This window comes from Mastomys coucha, unplaced genomic scaffold, assembly GCF_008632895.1.
Source record: "Mastomys coucha isolate ucsf_1 unplaced genomic scaffold, UCSF_Mcou_1 pScaffold17, whole genome shotgun sequence".
Taxonomy (NCBI): Eukaryota; Metazoa; Chordata; class Mammalia; order Rodentia; family Muridae; genus Mastomys; species Mastomys coucha.
Window position 1 is genome coordinate 6,061,151 of NW_022196899.1, and position 21,088 is coordinate 6,082,238.

The 21,088-nt window shown below is 42.8% G+C and overlaps 1 protein-coding gene across 1 annotated transcript in view; it reads left to right on the plus strand.

Moving 5' to 3' along the window:
* Nucleotides 1-1,204: 1,204 nt before the first annotated feature.
* Nucleotides 1,205-21,088, plus strand: part of Chmp4c (charged multivesicular body protein 4C) — a 24,600-nt gene continuing 4,716 nt past the window's right edge. Inside the window, exons 1-2 of the mRNA XM_031376342.1 lie at nucleotides 1,205-1,517; nucleotides 20,740-20,917. Of these exons, the coding sequence (XP_031232202.1) occupies nucleotides 1,328-1,517; nucleotides 20,740-20,917 (368 nt within the window). The 5' untranslated portion in view covers nucleotides 1,205-1,327. The remainder of the gene's footprint in view (nucleotides 1,518-20,739; nucleotides 20,918-21,088) is intronic.

Here is a 21,088-nt window from a genome sequence, read left to right on the forward strand (position 1 = left end):
GATAAGGCAATGTTGGATACACATGGAGTAATTGGCCACGATGGCATGCAGACTGGTTTACTGGTCTTAGGTATGAAGGTGAGTTTGTGATTGGTGGATTCTGCCTCTAGCAGTGGTTTGTTTATGATCACAAATAGATTCTGATGATATTGTTCAAATACGGCAGTGTGGCATATTAGGTGAAACACTGGAAACCAGAGCATATAGGACTAAATGCTGGTGGCCACTTCTTGGCAATGTACTTCAAGTAGGTTTCCAGTTGTATTCTAGCTTCTAAACAAAGGCATTGCTTCCCCGTCCAAGAGTTGGGGCACGTCAAACCACCATGGAGGAAAGATGATTTGTTACTTTCTTTCTCTCTCTCTTTTTTTTTTTTTTTTGGTTTTGCGAGACAGGGTTTCTCTGTATAGCCCAGGCTGTCCTGGAACTCACTCTGTAGACCAGGATGGCCTTGAACTCAGAAATCCACCTGCCTCTGCCTCCCAAGTGCTGGGATTAAAGGCGGGTGCCACCACCGCCCGGCTGATTTGTTACTTTCTGTTACTTGGATAAGCCATGTAAAGGTGTTTGACAAAGATTCAAACACGAGAGTAGCCCCATTTAAGATCCGGATACACAGCAGTCACACTGTACACGTGGTATTCCTAATTACAGAAACGAATATGACCGTCAAGCACACACAAAGAAGTCCTTTCAGAAAAGAGAGGTGGGAACCATCTTCCACCTACTTGAAGTCTTGTGAAGATCGCCAAGCACACATCAGCTTACGGGACTGGCACGCTTAGCCAGCACAGCCTCTGCTGTGCCTACACCGTCATGGTCGGAGAGCTCAGTGTCCTAGATAGGACACATACACAGAGAAACGTGACAGAATATTCTTGTACATAAGAAAAGAGATCGGAGACAGGAATATTGTGAACTCTCTCACACTCTCAAAAGAGCACTTTGCATATCCAGGTGGGCCACCAGCACTCAAGTCTTTCCGGCCTGGCTAGACACCCTTGGAGGGTGATGGATTTGCTTTTCTTTGAGCCCCTTTCTCAGCAGTGGCTCCTGGATGTGTCCCTAGTGCAGATAAAGTAGTCAGGCCCTCGCTCCTGGCCAACTTTTCTCGGTTCCCTGACTCCCAGAGGGCGGTGGCGCCGTCTGCCCTGCCCATCTCCCGGGTGGCTATTCGAGGGCGGGGCCGAGCCTGGCCAGGAAATGCCCGAGAGTGGGTGTCACCTGCCGAAACAACTTGTTGATTCCCAGGAGCTTTGTCGGCTCCGACTGTGGCTCACCTGTCTCCAGAGCGCTGGGTCTCTCGCCCACCACTGCTCGCTCAGCCATGAGCAAGTTGGGCAAGTTCTTCAAAGGGACCCGCTCCTCCCGGGCCCGCGCGGCTCCCAGCACCCAGGAGGCCCTGGCTCGCCTCCGGGAGACCGAGGAGATGTTGGCCAAGAAGCAGGAGTACCTGGAGAACCGAATCCAGAGGGAGCTCGCCTTAGCCAAGAAGCACGGCTCCCAGAACAAGCGAGGTAGGCTGCGCCCCAGGCCAAGCGGCTCTCACCCACTCCCAGCCCTTCCCTGGGGACACTCTCCACCTAGGTGCCTGCGTCCCTCCTGGACGGATGGCTTGCCTTTCTAGGAACCGACCTGACCCCCAGGGCCTGGTGATTGGAGTGAGCTGAGGTAGGCACTTGTCAGGCTGGCAATGTTTAGCGCCAAAAAAATTGTAGTAATCGAAATGAGCAATATTTTTATGTCATATTTTAGATGACCCAGATCAATCCATGATGAGCCTGGGATAAAATCTTTAAAGTCAAGGTGAATATTACTCACCATTTTTCTCTTCTCTTGAGCTCATGTCTTGGATTTCAATGGTACTTTCTTTGTTAAAATTCTTTTTTTTATGTGATATTTTGCTCTTCAACTTTATTATATTTGAGTTTTAAGAATCTTGCACTCAAAGGAAGTTTAACTTGTGAGTGCATTTTCTGGCTCACCACTTTCTAGCCCAGCTCTGTTGACTCCATTACACACCAGGTTTCTCCAGTTTATGTGTAAATAAATCTCAGGTGAAACGCGTTCTGTGATGTTCTGGTTCATCTAGTTCCTCTGCTATTGAAAACTTCAAGTTGCCTGTTGGGCAGTTATAATCTGAAAAAAAAAAACAAAAACAAAAACAAAAAAACAAAAAAACAGAATCAAGGCATTAAATATTAAGTTTCCTATCTGGCTTTTAGTACACACAAAGGACTTTGAGTCAGAAATGACTTGGTGAAGCTGTCACACCTTGAACCTTTTGCTCTTTGTCAGAGTTCATTTGTTTGTGAGGCATAGCACTCTGTGATAGTTCTCAACAGCACACAGCATGCAAACCCAGGGAGGAGATGAGTGGTTAGCTCTTAGTACCAGGGCAGTGGAGCACTCCCATCACCATCCCCCCCACCACCGCCCCAGCCCCCGATCCCCTAGCACACTGGAAGTTGGCAATGGCTTTGCTTACTCATGAACTCTGAGTATTTGTGATCCTGTGTCTGGCTTCTTTACCCTAAATGGTTGGTGGAAGGAACCTTTCTCCTCAGGACCATCCTCTTCCCCATCTCTCCTTTTCATCTTTCATGGTCTTGTGGGTACCGGAGGGCAGAACCCGGTGCTCCATGCATGCCAGGCAAATGCCACACCCTCAGTCCAGGTTAGTCATGGCAAAGCCCTGGGAGGAATTAGCTCATCCTGATGACACTCTTTTGTTCAACCCCCTCTCAGGGAGGTGACCTTGGCTCCCTCCAAGTCTTCTTATAAAAGTGGGTCTGGATATACACGCTCTTTGTTTACCACGACAAAAAGGCCAAGTTTCATTCTTCTCTGCCATGGCCCTGTGACTTTAGCCACAATATAACATGGCTTAGAGTTAAGGACTGGTTTCTATTTTTATTCCATGTTGAGAATATTTTGGGAACTTGTTCAGTGACATTTTCTAAGCAGAGACCATGCCATTATCGCTAGCTAAAAAGTCAGTGTTCATGCTGTGACTTCACTCTTCCTCATTGTCTAGCTAAGCATGCTGAAGACTTGATGAGTGTCTGTCACAGCACAAGCACATGGTTGTTTGTTTAGAGCTGTGTGTCCCTTTGCTTCTAGTAGAAACTCAGTAAATGTCTATTTAATAATAGGAGAATTTGACCATCTACTTCTAGAATTTTGTAAAACCGTAGATTTGCTTTCGGAGAGTGAAACGTAACATAATATGGGCTATATTGGTGTTCAGTGGCCTTAAGGTGTACCACAAGCTTACATGACAAACAGGGACAAAACATTCGAAGAGAATGCTGAGTACCAACCCAGCTTCCTTAAATTGGGGAAGTTACATATGCGCTGTGAGCAAGCAGTCATTGGAGCAAAAATTGATTCATCATTTAGATATGTGAGTTCGATGTTGTTAGCCCAGGCCTGGGCTCCAGTGGCCCTGGGAATAAGCAGAGGCTGGCTTGCATGAGACCATCTTTAATATAAGCTGTGGAATGAATTTGGTCATGGGCCTATGTATTAGAAGTACCATCAATAGCATCGTGTCTCCCAAATAAACCAGATAACTCCAGAGACACGCAGCCATTCCCTTCCATTAGCTGCTAAGAGTACTTTCAGATATATAGGAAAATAAGACGGAAACTACTGAGCACTACAAGGACCCTGTGCTACATAATGACATTGCTAGATTGGCTGTAATTTACACTGTAATCTGAGAGACACAATGTATTCTCAGTTGAAGCTTTGCTTCCATAGATGGCCATCTCATGTGTCAAGCATTTAGCTGAATGGTCAGATAGTACTATTAAAAACCACAAGTTCTTCAGTGATGAATGTCTCCGCAACAGAAACATTGACATCATTTTGAATACCCAAAGGGAGTTTTACTGGTGAAATGGGTAACTTTTATTTTTTATTTATCTTTTCTTTTCTTTTCTTTTTTTTTAAGATTCATTTATTTTATGTATATGAGTACACCACTGCTCTCTCTTCAGGCACACCAGAAGAGGGCGCATCAGATCCCATTGCAGATGGTTGTGAGCCACCATGTGGTTGCTGGGAATTGAACTCAGGTCCTCTGGAAGAGCAGCTGGTGCTCTTAAACTGCTGAGCCATCTCTCCAGCCCCCTTTTCTTTCTTTCTTTCTTTCTTTCTTTCTTTCTTTCTTTCTTTCTTTCTTTCTTTCTTTCTTCCTTCCTTCCTTCCTTTCTTTCTTTCTTTCTTTTTCTTTCTTTCTTTTTTTAAAAAGATCTAGAATTTTTTGACAGTGAAGACAGTAAATAAACCAGGGCGAACTGCTCTGAAACGCAAGCACTGAACTACAATGCCAAATCATTTGTAACATAAGAAGCATATGAGCTTCCTTAAGAAACTAATTCAAGACGCTCATAAGGTCCCCTGGACACTCCTGAAATGCTTCTTCCAGAGTGAACAGAGGGCATGGGAAGTAGATATTTCTCACTCAGGTTTCTGAGTGACAACAGAAAGAGGGAGACGAGGAAGGGGACAGTGCCTCCAATTAGCAGCTCTTTGACTATCAAATCATAAGTTAGTAAGTTTAATGGGCATCAGTATAGTTTAAGGTAACCAGGGTGGCCATGAACTCAAAGAGATCTGCTGCCCCTGCACTACAAGTTCTGAGATTAAAGTCATGTATCACCACTCCTGGCTACTATGTATGTATATATGTATGTATGTATGTATATATATGTATGTATGTATGTATGTGCATTTGGGGGGGGGTTTCAAGACAGGGTTTCTCTGTGTAACAGTCCTGGCTGTCCTGGAACTTGCTTTGTAGATTAGGCTGGCCTTGGACTCACAAGATCTACCCACCTCTGCCTCCTTTGTGCTGGGACTAAAGGGTTGTGCCACCATGACCAGCCCTAGCTATTTTTTAAATAAGCGAACTACATGCCAAAAATAGATCTCATTGGTGAAATTACAAATACTCTATGTGGATTGATTGCAATGGTTTAGGGGTACTTTTCAGTCTCCCAGGTTTGAACAGGTGATGGGAATCCTTTGGACCCATAAATAAATATCAACATGGTACCTGTTTGATCTCAAATCACGGCTAGTGTCTGGTCACTTGTTGCCGTGGATTCTGATGGAATGTTCCTTCCATAGGGCATATTGCAGGGACTGTCACTGCACCCTAAAGGTCAGAGTTAGAGCTTCACTGATCTTGTAAGTCAGATGAACAAGTTGCTTTGTCAACGTCCTACTGAATATTTGTTTGGCAACATACATGCTGACCCAGGTTTATTGAAAGTTAGTTGAATTATAACTAGCAGTAAGGAAATGCACAAGTGGCTTAACTCTGACCTCTGACCTCTGACTTCTTTAGAAGCTATCCTTTGTGTGAAGTGCACACAACCAAATTAGCCTCTGCACTGCGGTGTCACCATAGTCAGGGACTTGATGGTCCCAGTGAGGAAACAGCTGGAGCAAGATTTATAATTTCACTAAAAACTTCAGGAGGCCTGAGATGTTTAAGTACAGTTTGTTCAGATTACTAGAGCTCTCGCTGTATACGTAGTGATCTGTTTTGGGCAAAAGCAGACTTATTATATATCACTTATTCCTTCCTTCTCTCCTTCTCTCCTTCTCTCCTTCCCTCCTCCCTCCCTCCCTCCCTCCCTCCCTCCCTCCCTCCCTCCCTTCCTTCCTTCCTTTCTTCCTTCCTTTGCCGTGTCACCGAGAGCAGTGTATGGTCCTGTCTGTTTACTGAGGTCACCTGGACACCAGTTCCTACCCCAGCGATTCTGATCTAACTGCTTGGACCTGGATTCAAGTATCAGGTTTTCAAAAACAAGGCTTCCAGTTGCTCTGCCCTGTGTGGGCAATCTAAGTCCATTGTAATTTTCTACCATTAATGATGTTGAAAATCTAGGTCTCTCCCTCTTGCCAGCTTCCCCAGTCCTTTTGCCATCCTAGGACCCAAGAGCAATGAATATTTGCATGCTTCTTTGAGATGGGGTAAGCATCCCAATTCTTGATGCCCCAGGCTGGTGGCCTCAGAAACTGACTTGTGTGTGGGATCTTAGCACACTTGACACCCGTGTCGACACGTGCTTTGGCCTCACCCGGTAGAGGTGTCTGTTTTTATTTCTTCATGAGGTAGATAGATGGCTGGGATGCAGTAGTGCAGTTGAATATTTGTAATTTGACACAGAGTTCTGGGTGCAGTGGTTCTGAGCCCGGGCTTTAGAGCAGTCAGCCCGGCTTTGGATTGTAGTTCTCCCAGTAACTCTACAGCAACTCTGTGGTTCTCAGACCAGTCAGGTGGCCTGTCTAGTGACTTCTCATTTGGCAGTGAGAGCACAGATGCTCAGAGCTGTGTAGATGAGCGGCATCACCGTGAAAAGCATTCGGTGGACTGTCCATACCAGCCCGCAATTTTTTGAAGTTAAAATTAGCTCAGGTTTTTTTCTTCCAGAAAGATAGCATTAAGTAAATCCATATGGAGTGGGACTTTGTTCACAGCCTACCCTTATCTCAGTGGGAGGAACCTTCTGTGCTGTTGACTTAAGTTTTTAGTATCGTTGTTGTTAACTTTAACGACTTCTTCCACCTCAGACAGGAGACCAGAAGGACTTTGGTATAAAGAGAGCTGCCGAAGTGTCTGCTGGTTGAATGCCAGCACAACTCAGGTAAACTGAGACAGCCATAATCTGCAAGAGCGCGGGAAGGCCTCGTGGGAGAGGTAGCTTACCCGATGACCTCCTTTCTGAAGACGGTGTGGTTGTGGCTCTTGGGCCATGACAGTGGGGTTTTTTCCTGCGTGTTTATTACAATGCTCACTCCCAGGAACCCCGGGGGACTCTGATTTAGGAGCTGCTTGGTAGATCGCACGCCCTGAATTTGGAACACACCAGGGATTATTATCCCCATGAAACTTAAGAACCTAGGATTTGTTATTCAGGGAGCCACTAGATTGGAGGGACTGACTGCTATTGTTTTCTTCCCATTATTTAATGCATATTAGCTGTTCAGACTAATAGGTTTCCCTGTGGCATTTCTGTATACACACACATACATATATACATACATACATACACACACACACATACATACATACACACACATACACATACACACATACACACATATACACCCATATATACACACACATACACATACATACACACATATGCATACACATACACACATACACATACATATATAGCACATACATATACACACATATACATATATATACATACATGTACACACACGTACACACACACATACATACATATACACACATATGCACATACATACACACATTTACACATACATATGCACACATATACACACATACATACATATATACACACATGTACACACATGTACACACACATATATACATATACACACATCATACACACATATACACGCATACATGCACACACATACACACACATACACACACGTACACACACACACGTGTACATACATCAACTTTGGTGAGTCCGTCCTCTTTTGTCCTGTCTTCTCCCCAGTCTCTCTCCCTATCTTTAATGTTCCCTTTCTATGTCCAGTTCAGTTGTCTTGTTTCCATATATGAGTGAGTACAGGAGTTACTTTTTTTTTCCTGTGTATGGCTTATTTTTGTTTAACACAAAATCTTTTAGTTTAAATCCACTTGCCTGCATTCAACAAAATGTCAGCCCTCTGGATGCCAACAATGTATGGTGTGCATATCGTTGTTTATATTTAGAATAGTCCCCAAAGGGTACATGTTAAAGGCTTGGTCGTCAATTTAGCAATGTGCAAAAGCGGGCTGTTTGGAGGTTTTTTTTATCCTTAGTTCTCTGACCTTATTGACTGATGGGACATCATTTGCTTGTCTGTTGGAAGATGATAGACACTCAATAGGTGGGACATTGTTGAAGAGTGTGGATCTTGGGGGTACGCACTTGGGAGTTCTGTTTGTCTTCTGTACCTCTCCCCTCCATCTCCTGCCACGAAGGGATCAGCCTCTTGGTCTCCTGCCCCGCTGCCATAATGCTCAGCTTGGCTGCAGGTCCTAAGTAATGGAGACAGTGGACCAGGAACAAAGTCTGAAACTGAGAGCTGATGAAACCTTTCCTCCTTTAGCCTTGAGGGTGGTTTTCTGGGTGTTTTCACAGCAATGGCGTGCTGACTGATGGCATGCACCCCTACATTCGCTCCATCTGTTCATCTGTGGGCATCTAGGTTGGCTTCATGGCTTGGCTTGCATGAGTGTCTTGGTTCTTATGGATCCAGGCCTCTCTCAGATTATGGAAGATCTTAGACTTAGTCCACACGCAAGGTAAAACTACCCATTATCACATATTGTTTTCTTGACCTTTGGTTAACTGATTGTTTTGTGCTAGCCCCATTATGCTAGCTCCTGGAGAAAACTGAGTTGTAGAACTAGAACATTAATCAGTACTCATGTAAGTGTTACTTTATAATTAACTGTCTCCCTCTCTTCTTCAGAATAAGTTGATGGAAAATATTCTGTCCCATGTCAGCCCAGAAGAACCACTGGGGCATTCATTCTGCAATAGGCTAACCTCAAGAATCTATACTAGCCCTAAGAATCTTGCCCACTTAAACTGTTATTTAAAAACTTCTAGCTTACCCTTCTCTCAATGTCCCTCCAGTCCCTCTATAAAACATACTTCAGCCACACGGTTAGGGACTGTGCAGAATGGAGTGAACCAGTTTTTTAATTTTCTTGATTGTTCCTTAAATATTTTTTCATTTGTTTGTTCATTTTCTGGCATAAATAGAGGGTTTCACAGGGCTGGAAGAGAGAATCAACTTACAAAAGTTGTTTCCTAATCTCTTCTCATGCATCATAGCACTTGCGTGCCCATACTCACATATCACACACACACATACACACACATGCACACATACACACACACACACACACACACACACACACACGTACACATACACATACACATACACGCAGAGTGAGAGAGAGAGAGACAGACAGACAGACACAGAGGCAGAGAGAGATTGAGAGAGAGAATAATAATAAAAATTCTTGCTGTGAAGAGACGCCATGAACATAGCCACTTTTATAAAGGACAACGTTTAGTTCGGGGCTGGCTCACAGTTCAGAGGTCTATCCATTATCATCATGGCAGGAAGTACAGTGACAGACAATACGCAGGCAGACATGGTGCTGGAGAGGTAGCCAAGAATTTTACTTCTGGATCGGCAGGCAGTAGGAAGAGAAAGTGATGCTGGGCCTGGCTTAAGCGTCTGAAACCTCAAAGCCCACCCCCAGTGACACGCTTCCTTCAAAGAGGCCATGCCTACTCCAACAAGGGTATACCTCCTAGTAGTGCCATTCTCTATGAGCCTACAGGAGACTATTTTTATTCAAGTCACAGTTCTCATACTTGCTAACATCCCCTCTCCTTGTTTAAATCAGTATATTAAGCAGTATATTAAGTATATTAAATACTATGTTTAATATTTTACATTCGTTTTTATTAAACAACACCTCTAGTTATCTTAGAATTAAAAATTAATTCCTCTTTTATATGAACTATTTTATTTAGTTGAACTTTATTAAAAAACCTACAATCAGATTTTTTTATTGTTATATATTTATTAAAATATGTAAAATATTAAAATGTAATACAGTATTTATGAAATATAAAATTTAAAAGTATTCTAAGTTAAAATTAATATTAATTAAATACTTTACATTTATTAAAATATTTATTTAAATTACATAAACATTTTTTAAACAATGCAAAGCCAGTGCCCTATGGCATGCTGCCGGAGACCTCATTCCTAGATGTCAGCTGCAGTGCAGGGGCATGCTCCATCTAAGATTCAGCCAAGCCTTCTGATGGCCGTTGGACAGATCAACACCTCACAAGAGTTTTATTCATCGACATATGAACCTACTGACCTATTTTCTAATCTTGTCATCTTATTTCTATTATTTTTTTTCTTCAGTCACACCTTACATACCTTGTCAATTATATCCCCAGACCTAAAATAGCACCACGCATCTGTGACTCAGGGATGCTGACTTATGGACTGTTAGCGTCATCAGGTCCGCTGGGGAGCTTTTGACAAGGGCACACTGGAAGATTTAGCATGAATGACAGAATGGAGGGGTTCAGTTGTTCCTGGATGGCACGTCTGTGGGTTCGGCTAGAGGCCCATGGGTAGCCCCACCTGTGGCTTTGCCTTGTACCAGTATGCCACCAAGAAAAGAAACCATGAAGTTGGTTTAGTAGTTTTCAGATTTGGAAAGTCAGATTGGCTTCCAGCAATGGTGATGCTCTTTTCTAAACTCTCAGACAACTAAGAGTGTAGACTTTTGAGTCCTTCTTCAAATAGGTGTGGCATGGATATTTGTAGTTTGATTTGTATTGCTTGGCATTTTATTGATTTAGCCAAGAGTAAGTTAGAATCAGGTAGAAAATATCTTACTGACTGATGGGACTGTAATAACACCTTTGAGAGGCTGTGACTGAGGGTACCGTGAGCCACTCCTGGGTGTACTTTGTGTTTCTGTTGCCTTTGTTGACATCCAGAGCTTCTTATTCCAGACAGCTTCATCGCAGAAAACTCTGTTCTAGTCAATGACCTTAAAGACAAGCTACTCAATACTTAGTTTTTTTGCGTTTATGATTCTTGCTTTATGTATCGGTTTTGAAGTGGGCGTAAGCGATATATTTTGGTGTTTGTCTTAGTTTCTGTTTTCCATTGCTGTGAAGCGACACCATGAACACAGCACTTACAGATGTAATCCTTTTTATTAATTAATTTATTCATTTTTCATCCCAGTATCAGCCCACCTCTCCACCCAGTCCCCCCTCGCAGAGCTCCTTCCTCCGCTCTCCCCTCCCCCTCTCCTCTGAGAAGGGAGATGCGCCTCCTCCAGATATCCTCCCGTCCTGGAACACCAAGTCACATCCTCTCCCACTGAGGCAAGGCAGGCGAGGCAGCCCAGTTAGGGGAGCAGGATCCACAGGCAGGCAGAGTCAGGGATAGCCCCTCTCCACTTGTTGGGGGACTCACACGAAGACCAAGCTGCACATTCTACTACATCTGTGTGGAAGGCCTAGGTCCAGCCCACGCTTGCTCTTTGGTTCGTGGTTCAGTACTCTGAGAGCCCCCAGAGGTCCCGGTTAGTTGACTCCATTGGTCTTCCTGTGGAGTCTCTATCCTTTTCAGATCCCTCATTCCTTCCCTAACTCTTCCACAAGACTCCCTGAGGTTTTTTTTTTTTTTTTAATTTAATGTTTGGCTGTGGGTATCTGCATCTGTCTCCATTGACTGCTGTCTGGAGCCTGTCAGAGGCCTGTTATGCTAGGTTCTTGTCTGCAAGCGTAACAGAATTATCATTAATAGCGTCAGGGATTGGTTCCTTTTTTTTTTTTTTTTTTGAGATTTATTTATTTGTTTTATGTAAGTACACTGTAGCTGTCTTCAGACACCCCAGAAGAGGGCGTCAGATCTTATTAGGGACGGTTGTGAGCCATCATCTGATTGCTGGAATTTGAACTCAGGACCTTCTGAAGAAGCAGTCAAGTGAGTGCTCTTCATCGCTGAGCCATCTCTCCAGCCAGGCCCCAGGGATTGGTTCTTGCCCATGGGATGAGTCTCCGTTTGGGCCAGTCATTGGTTGCCCATTCTTTAGATGGAATCATTTAACTGGGGGCTTGCTTACAGTTTTGGAGGGTAGTATGGGTGAGGTGCATGGTGGCAGGCGGGCGGGAGTGCATGCCACTGGGCCAATACCTGAGACCTTCATCCTCATCCATAGGCAAGACACTGAGACGGCAAGACTTGGGCCTGGTGAGGGCTTTTTGAAACCTCAAAGCTACTCCCAGGAAGGACCCTCCCTTAACAAGACCATCTTTCTTAGTCTTTCCTAAGTTCCACCGACTAGGAAATCAAGTATCCAAATATATGAGCCTAGGGGGCAGCTTCTCTTTCTTGTGGTCCTAAGTGCATGTCAATCCACTTCTAAGGGATAAGACAAAAAAAAAATAATAATAATTAAAATAACAGATAATATTGGGGATTTTCAAAAGTTATACTCCTGAGATATTTGCCTTAGTAAAGTTAGCTGGCTCTACACACTTAGCAGAAGATGGGTTTGTTTTTTGTTTTGTTTGTTTGTTTGTTTGTTTCTCCTTTTTGTTTATTATTTAGTAGAAGTTCTTTCTAGCAAACCTACAATTGGTTTTAAAGTTTGAGAAAGGAGGAAAAAGCGAGTGTAATGCAGAAATAAGCCATTTCCTGACTGGGCTCTCATGCACACAGCCTTCCGTTGTTTCCCTCAGATAGCTGATACACATAGGGGAGTACTTGAAAGGACCTGTTTAGGATGCATTCTAAAAGCATAAGGTCATGGTTTATGGTGATTGGAGCTGAATCTCTGTGCCCCTCACCGTCAGTCACTGCTAAGCAGCTTTCCAGGCATTTCTGACTCGAAGGCATTTCCATTGAGTGTCTGGGAGATGGATGGGTCCTTCAGGAAGGGAGAAGCTCTTGTGTTCACGGCTCTGTGGAACTTCCCTCATCTCTTCTCAATCTAGCCTGCTATTGACTTAAAATGCCAATACAGTTAATCACTATCCAAGAGAGAAAACACTGAGGCAAGCTTTCAAGAACAGTGATCTTTAAAATGGCAGGAGGGAAAGGAAGTCAGTCTCTGTTAGAACCGAAAATCGTGCATTAGAAGTTAAAGTCTTGATTTTAAAAAAAATTAAAATTTAATTTTATTGATAAAATAAGACTTACGTATTTTTATCAGGATCGAATAGGAATTTAAGATAGTAAACTTATTTTGATTATTGTAACATATTTTTATTTTACATGTGTGGGTAGTTTGCTTGTGTACAATGGGCCTTTGGTCTGCAGAAAGAGGCCAGAAGGTGGCATTTATATATGGAGTTACAGACAGCTGTGTTTCACTGTGAGTGCTGAGAATTGAACCCTGGCCTTCTGAAGGATCAGCCACCTCTCTTAACCACTAAACCATCTCTCCAGCCCCTGCTGATGAGATTATACTTAAGGACTTGATGAACATTTTGGATTTTAAAACTCTTAATTTCTCATACTTTTTGTAATTACAATAGGGAACCATATTAGATATGTGTAAAATATATGAAACAAGTTATATATGCCAGGCAAATTACATGTGTAAAAATCTCTCCTCTGTGAAGTCAAGCACAATTGCTAATCCTGAGACCTTTTGGTAATATTCACTAGTTTCATACCCACACAATTTCCCTACATTTTAAGTCATCACTGATCCATAACGTTGACTAATTTGGGAGGTTATAAATAACACTGGTAGCAAATAAAAATAAACACTTCAGCTACTTATGTATTCTGCCCGGAGTCAAACAATTAATGGGCTTTTCACAAAGAATATCAAATTGATTCTAATGAATATATTTGTATGTTGCCGTAATAACTGAGTACTTTACCTGCTTGGTAATTGACCTCTGAAGAAATTAATTATATAGAGTGAGAATTTTACTGGGTGTTTGAAATTCATCTCTTGTGCTTGTGTTGTTGAGTGCTGGAGGTCAACAGCATTCTTCTGAATCATGAACTTCCCCCTTTTAGATTTATTTCTTCTAATAGTCTCTTCCATGATCCTCTGGTGCTAGAATGGGCTGATCTTGAGAATGAGGGCAGAAGCTTCATTTTTATCAGAAAATAATTTCATTTGTCTTGGTCCATTTGTGCTCTGCCCCTTCCCCCTGCCACCATCTCCCTGAAGAAGGAAGAACGTACTGCTCGACTTGGCTTTCTAACTGTTGAAACTGCGTGTGATATTAGTCAATATTATCCATCAGCCTTGTGTATTTTAAAAGGTAAGATTTGGTTCAGGGTTAGTGGGTTGCTTACAGAATAGACCACCTCCAAGGGATCCTGCCTCAGAATACTGCTTGTTTATTTTTGAGAGTTCATTCTCTTTTCTCTATCCTCCCATGACGCGGTCCTGTACGTCACAGTTGTGGTCTAGTTACTTTTTAAGCTTGTTGTTGACACTCTTTATGACGTCTACGACTGGAGAGACCTCTGAAAATATGGAGGTTATACATAGGAAACTGCTGGTGTGATTTGCTGCTATTCAAGGTATGGAGTTCCTGGTGTCCCATATATCCAAGCCGGAAAGTTCACATTGGTCTGCAATTTGCATTGGGCAGAAGTCACACATTTTATTGATCTGCATATGGAGTGCATGTGTATAGGGCTTGGGTGTATTCTGCTATCAATAGAATGTTGAATATATGTGTGCAGGGTTTTGAAATACCTGTGTGCCCACTGTACCTTGTAGATCTCTCTTATTTTTCTCCTCTGTATCTTCTCTAACCACTAGAGAGCAAGTGTAATTTATACATGTTAGTATCTATGGGCACAGTGCATATTACATAGTAGTAGTAAATGCCATCACGTCCCCTATTTTTCTATAGGGCCTTCAAAGTACTTCATAAATCCTCTCACACTGAGCCCCACCCCATCGAAAATAAGTGCATATGGTTTATGGAATGAGGAATTCGTGATCAAGTGCCCACTTCATGTCTTGCCTTCCTGAACTTGTCACCTTATTTCTTTGTCCTTCTGAGCCTCACAGTGCCAGGCCTGCGGGATATACTCAGCATGTACTTAAGAAACTGAAATGGATGGACATGTTTTTGAAAGTGTAAAAGTCCAGGGACATTCATAATGGGAGTATCCTGAGCCAGAGTCTCAAAGTTCTATATTGTTTCCTCGGCTATTTTGAATATAATCCTTGACTTTGAACAGAACTGCTTAAACTGTGTTGTGTGAGCTAAAGCCATGTACCACCACTAATGGAGACATTTCCTAATGCATAATTTGCATACGTGTAAGAACAGGACTTGTAATAAAGTCCCCCCGATTAAACACAGTCATGAGACGTGACTCCAGTCATCACAAATAATGACATAATTGCTTCTGGATGACGTCTGTCTCTTGAGCACACTCAACCTGGCCGTGTTTTGGAGCTTTGTTATTTAGTTCTTCTCGAGAGAGTTCACCGGCCACTCCTGGGAAGAGACAGGCAACCATATCCTGCGTGTAGTTCACGAAAAGGTTAACTGTGTTGGCTGCATTTGTCGGCCCCTCCAGGGTTCGTATGGTTTAGCAATGGCACCATTTATCCACCTTGGATGGGGAGAGTAGATTAACTTTTAAAGTCAAGTTGTCTTACTTACAATATAAACAAGGAAGTGGCAGTTCTTTTGGCGGTCTCGCGTTATGGGAGGTTGACTTCGGAAAACCTTCCTTCTTTGGCAGTATGGTAGAGTGGAATTATAAAGGTCTGGTTTAATTTTTGGATTGTACAGATAATTCTTACGTTTTAGCCTTAGGGAGTGGTTGAAATGCTTCAGCAGGCATCCCGGTAGCAGTACACTCACAGGCACTGTTCTGTAGCTCCCAAGTCAGAGGGTATACTGTTGTTAAGGGAGGGGACGAGGCCTCTGGCTGTTTCTCACCCGGAAGAGTCTACAATTGATGCCTTTGTTGTAGAAGAATGCTTGCTGTCCAGGTCTCTCCAGCTGCTCAATAGCACATGCAGGGGGTTGAAAGATTGAATTATACCTTCAAAGGGAGTTAAATTATATGGTTCTGACAGTGGCCTTTGCTAAACCAGATTAATGCTTGCCTCGTAGCACCAGTTTGCCCCTGAAAGAAAAAAAAAAAGACAGTTGTTTCTCTCTCAGTTCACTCATGGAGCCAACATCGAGGCTACTCAGGCTGCATCAGTGGCACTATTGCTTCACGTAAAAGCAGCTCATGGAACGACCAAGTTCCTGGCTTTTAGGAACTGACAGCTCTTGTCTAAATACCTGGGAGAAATGATAAGGTGGCAGGAAAAAGACACAGTGGTTTCCAAGTGTTTTGGAAACAAGTTCAACCAGGCAGAAGCTGTTGGGTTTATTCACAGGACATTAAGATAAACAATGCAATTTCTATTCTGGGTGCACACCTAGATGCCTTGCTTCTTTGGAACCCCTTGGCTGCATGGCCTCTGTGGATGGAGCCGGCTGTGCTAAGACAGAGCTATACTCACACATCCCTGGGCCCCAGCTTTTCCTCTTGGTGTTCTGAGCTAGAGGCTTGTGTCTAGCGCCATTTTGTGCCAGTGTGGCACTATTATTATTAGTTATTATTATAATTATCATTATTACTGTTATCATTGTATCGTCTTTTTACTCTCTTATGGGAGGGAAAACAAAGCTGGCCTTTTCAATGCCTTTCTCTCTGCTTCATCTATTTTCATTCCCTTTTGACTTCTGAGTTTGGGACTCTGGCATAGGCCAGTTTGTAGTTTTCAGAATCAGGAATTAATAGGGTGGAGCTGAGAGGCCAACTCTAGAGGAGTTTCTCACATTTCTCCCAAGTGTTTCAAGAAACCATATGTTAGCTTAGGTGTTTACGACGTGTCTGCCTCTGTGTGGGAATGTGAAGCAGAGAGGAGAGTCAGGTGAGCCAGCCAGCCTGCGTCAGTCTGTTGCCTAGCGTTAGGAACCAAGACAGATCTTGCCTCAACAAGATGCAAGATGAAAACTGACTTTTGAGAGCTGTGTTCTGACCTCCACGTACACACAGAATGTTCACCTTTTAAATAAAGTAAAATGATGCCTAATAAATAACACGTGCAAGGCTAGCTGTTGTATCCTGTAGCTCTATCTGTGGGATTTTGACTACCTGTGAAGGAGGTGTGAACTATGATCAAATCTTAAGGTTCAGGCACCACAGTAGACATTGTCCATGCTTATCGGCACAATGGCTAACAGTGGGATGTGTTTCTCCAGGAACTACACAGTTTACACAAAGCCAGTATTGAAAGCATGAGCTGCAGAGCACAGTGTTCTGCTGTCTTCTGGGTGTGGCTCCCATCATCTGGGAGAGGAACATGAGTAAGAAGAGAGAAGGTCACACTACATCTAGGTCAACATACACCTAAGTTATTAAGTGGTTGAGGTAGGATTAAGTCAATAGGCACAGATCACAAAGCTTCTCTTGTACCGGATTGTGTTTCCTGATTTTCAAGAGTGATCTGTATAATCTTTAGATTTTTAAAATAGCAAACGTCATAATTATTAATGGGAACTTAAACATTTCATTTAGCCAGGCGGAGGTGGTGCACGCCTTTAATCCCAGCACTTGGGAGGCAGAGGCAGGTGGATTTCTTAGTTCGAGGCCAGCCTGGTCTACAGAGTGAGTTCCAGGACAGCCAGGGCTACACAGAGGGACCCTGTCTTGAAACAAACAAACAAACAACCCCCCCAAAACCCTATTTAATTTAAAAATAAAGGACACCTTTGTGACTATACATGTTGCTGAGTTTTCAATAAGCATAGACCCTGAACCAGCCCAATGAGATGGCCTATTTCCTACTTCCTACTTTCTACTTCCTACTTCCAGAATGTTGGGTAGAGATGTACATTTAAAATTTAGCTTTTCAGGATACTCTACTGTTTGTTGTGCCTATGGAAATATGGAGATATTTTATTATATTGTGTGTGGGGGAAGTTATCCTGAAAGCAATGGGAAGTTTATTAATGGTAATTACAAATACGATGTACAAACTCAGTACTGGGAATTTAGTTATATAGATAACTATAATTTAGTTAAGGAGTATATGAGGTGGTCTCATAATGTTATCATTCATTCCTATAATTCCCTAGTCTCACTTAATATAAATCTCTAAAATTGGAATTTTAAAAGTGGAATTAGGTTTGTGTGGGTTTGTTGAAAGATTACTTTCTTGCTTCTTCTAGGGTGTAGTTTTGCTCCTTATGTTGGTGTTTTCCATCTACTATCCTTTGTAGGGCTGGATTTGTGGAAAGATATTGTGTAAATTTGGTTTTGTCATGGAATATCTTGTTTTCTCTATCTATGGTAATTGAGAGTTTTGCTGGGTATAGTAGCCTGGGCTTTGTGTTCTTGTAGGGTCTGTATGACATCTGCCCAGGATCTTCTAGCTTTCATAGTCTCTGGTGAGAAGTCTGGCGTAATTCTGATAGGCCTGCCCAAAGCAATTCTTATGAAATAAAGCATTTGATGGGGCTGGCTTACAATTTCAGAGGCTTACTCCATGATGGTGAGCTTGGCAGCACACAGGCAGACCTGGTACTGGAGAAGTAGCTGAGATTCTACGCACCGATCCTAAGGCAGAGAGAGAGAAACTGGGCTTGTGGTAGGCTTGTGCAACCTGAAAGCCAGCCTCCAGTGATACACTCCCTCCAACAAGGCCTCCTTCCTAACGCTTCTGATCCTTTCAAACAGTTCCACTCTGTGTGACTAAGTGCCAGAGAACAGTGGCAGCCACAGAAGGAAAATCAGCCAGCAAACACTATATTTAGCATCTGTGACTGAAAATGGCTTCATAGGCTGCTAACAGGAGTTCTAAAGCTGAAATGATACTAATAATGTATTGGAATAAAAAGACCTTGTTGTGTAGACCAGGCTGTCTTGAAGCTGGCGATGATGCCCTAGGCTTCCCTCAAATCTGTGACCATCCTGCCCCAGCTTCTGAAATGATGGGTTTATAGATTGTTTTAATTAGATATTGTAGACTGCGATGACAAGAGAATCTAATTTCCAAACAATAACATAAACATTAATTTGCTACAGGGTTATAAGACTCCACAGATACAGGAATAAATGTAAATACAAGTATCTGTATCAGAGGAATAAATTTATTATGTACAACTAATCAAAGTAAGAAAATAAAGGCTATTTATCATCCTACATAAAGGGGAAGGAATGGAATAAGTAGAAAATGTACAAAATATTACATTAGGTAATCAGTTATTACAGGAAATGGGACCAAAATGTGCATTAAAATAGCAACTATTGAGTAAGTTGTCAATTATATGCTGTCTGTAGCAGGTATTCTATTTTTGAACCAGGTATGGTCTTGCAATTCTGAAATCCTAGGTCCTTAGAATTTGGGGCAAGATATTCATGAGTTTGAGGCCAGCCTGGGCTACAAAATGAGAATCTGTCTCAGACAACCAAAGGACCATGTTTGAAACAGAGATTCATATAAACCCATTCAGGCAGATGATAATAAAAAGAGGGTCAAAATGCTAATTAAGCATAACGTAAAGTGGAATTTAAGGCAGGAGGGGTAAACTGGGACTGTGCATTTTTTAAATATGGGTTCTCAAAAAAGGTTTTGCGGTTTATTAACCTTTCCCAGAAAAAAAATTTTCAATCACTACAAATAAAGCCATTGAAAATGTCTCCTGTGTTTGGCCAGCGTGGACGCTGGCTTCTGCCGTCCTGGGTGTCTTCGTTCGGCTTATATATTCCTTTACCGTTTGCTTGACTCTTGCTGTCTCATACTGTGCCACAGCTTGCTAGTTTGCATTTGGGTTCATTTTAATTTGCACCACCTGAGGAATCACAAAACATGCTAAAGCCACTCCATCTCCTTGCTACCAAGGTGTGTTTCTGAATACCGTAGAGGGTGTGCAATCTTGTATCATTGCCTGCTTTAGATTCTGTTGTCTGTAGAGGACTTCAGAGAGTAAGCGTTGGTGTGTGTTTTCTCTCAGGTCCCTGGTTCAGGCAGTTACGATGTTGCTACTCCGCAGGCCGCCAGGGGGAGGGGAAGAGCCATATCAATCAGTAGTGAAAACCAAGAGGCCAGGGTTGTGAGGGTCTTCACAATGGAAGGATACATAACAGAATCCATGGGTCTACAAAAGCAGATCGACACAGCAGACTTCGGAGTTTCTCCCCCAGACATTGGTTGATACCTTACCCGATCCTTCTGAACGCACAACCTATTTCACTTCTTTTGCCAAATTTGTTTAGTTATCGCTTATCTATATATTACATATTACACATACTGTACTCTTCTTGTATTTTCCTCAAATGCGTTCATTGGCAAACTGGATGTTTTGAGGCTGTTCGGAGGGCATCTGTCTCACAGGGTGTCAGGGTCAAAAGGATCTTGTTTCTCTGAAGGCCACACCCCATTCTCTCACCATAGTGCCCTCTAGCTCCTGAGCAGGACTCCGGCGGCATTGATTGAAAGCACGCCCATGTTAGATGCAACCTTAGGGCCATCTCAGTTCAAGTCAAGGTATTCAGCTCAGAACTTCAGGTAGCTGCCTGCCTTTAAGCAAGTCACTTCACTTCTTTGGATCTTGGTAAATTTGCCTTTAAGAAAATAAGGCTAGATTTGATAGCCATTAAATTCCTTTCCTCCTGTAGAGATTGGTTTTCCTCTCATTGTATAGCTTTTCTTAATGTCTTTTTTTCTTTCTCTCTTCCTTTCTTTCTTTCTTTCTTTTTTTTTTTGGTTTTTCGAGACAGGGTTTGTCTGTATATCCTTGGCTGTCCTAGAACTCACTTTGTAGACCAAGCCAGCCTCGAACTCAGAAATCCTCCTGTCTCCGCCTCCCAAGTGCTGGGATTAAAGGCCTGCGCCACCACCACCCTTTTCTTAATGTCTTAACTGATGCTTTCTTCCAAATCCAGCACTGGCACAAATATTTCTGTGGCATATTTTGTGACTGTGAAAGTTGACTTCCAATCCTCTTACACTTGGAAGAAAGGATCTCAGGGATTCTTTTAGAGAGACTCTAAAAGTGCAGAGACTCCGCAGCCGACGGTTCTGCGGCCATGCAGCATGCTCGGCCTGAGCCTCGTAAGTTCAGTGTAGCTGTTTCTGATACAGACCTTGGTTTCCTCCTGATTTAGCTGCTTTGCAGGCCCTGAAGAGGAAGAAAAGGTTTGAGAAGCAGCTCACTCAGATCGATGGCACCCTTTCTACCATTGAGTTCCAGCGAGAAGCTCTAGAGAACTCGCACACCAACACCGAGGTCTTACGGAACATGGGCTTCGCGGCCAAGGCCATGAAGGCAGCTCATGAAAACATGTGAGTGCGTCGGACTCCTTGTCCTTGATGCCGAGGAAGAGTCTGTGATTTTGGTAGGACGGGGTCATTGTTGGATTGGATGTATTGAATGGAATGCATTCTCAGAGGTAGTTTCAAACTTACAGGGACAAAAGGTTTTTTAAAAAGATTGTTGAGAAAGAAAAAAAAAAC